The following is a 231-nucleotide window of genomic DNA, read 5'->3' as shown; positions in this document are numbered from 1 at the left end:
GCGCACGCTGCTGCAGCACTCCGTGCAGAAGCTGCCGCCCGGCTGGACCAGGGTGGAGATCCACGGGCTGAGGAAGGAGAGGCTGGCCTACCCCCTGGCCCTGCCGCACGGCGCCCCGGACGAGCGGCCCGAGACGCTGCACGGGTTCATGCGGGGCGTCGCCGCCCAGAACTACCGCAACCTGTGGCACCGGGCTCACCGCCGGCACGTGCCGCCGTACTGCCCCGTGCA

The 231-nt window shown here is 73.6% G+C and overlaps 1 protein-coding gene across 1 annotated transcript in view; it reads left to right on the top strand.

Annotated features, from left to right (window-relative positions):
- Window positions 1–148: 148 nt before the first annotated feature.
- Window positions 149–231, top strand: part of LOC109293181 (WD repeat-containing protein 81-like) — an 8,262-nt gene continuing 8,179 nt past the window's right edge. The window contains exon 1 of the mRNA XM_019510988.1: window positions 149–208. Coding sequence (XP_019366533.1) covers window positions 149–208 — 60 coding nt within the window. The remainder of the gene's footprint in view (window positions 209–231) is intronic.

The sequence above is a fragment of the Gavialis gangeticus genome, unplaced genomic scaffold (assembly GCF_001723915.1).
Source record: "Gavialis gangeticus isolate Ggan-Ray unplaced genomic scaffold, GavGan_comp1, whole genome shotgun sequence".
In the NCBI taxonomy this organism is placed as follows: Eukaryota; Metazoa; Chordata; order Crocodylia; family Gavialidae; genus Gavialis; species Gavialis gangeticus.
This window is presented reverse-complemented; position numbering and strand designations above follow the sequence as displayed.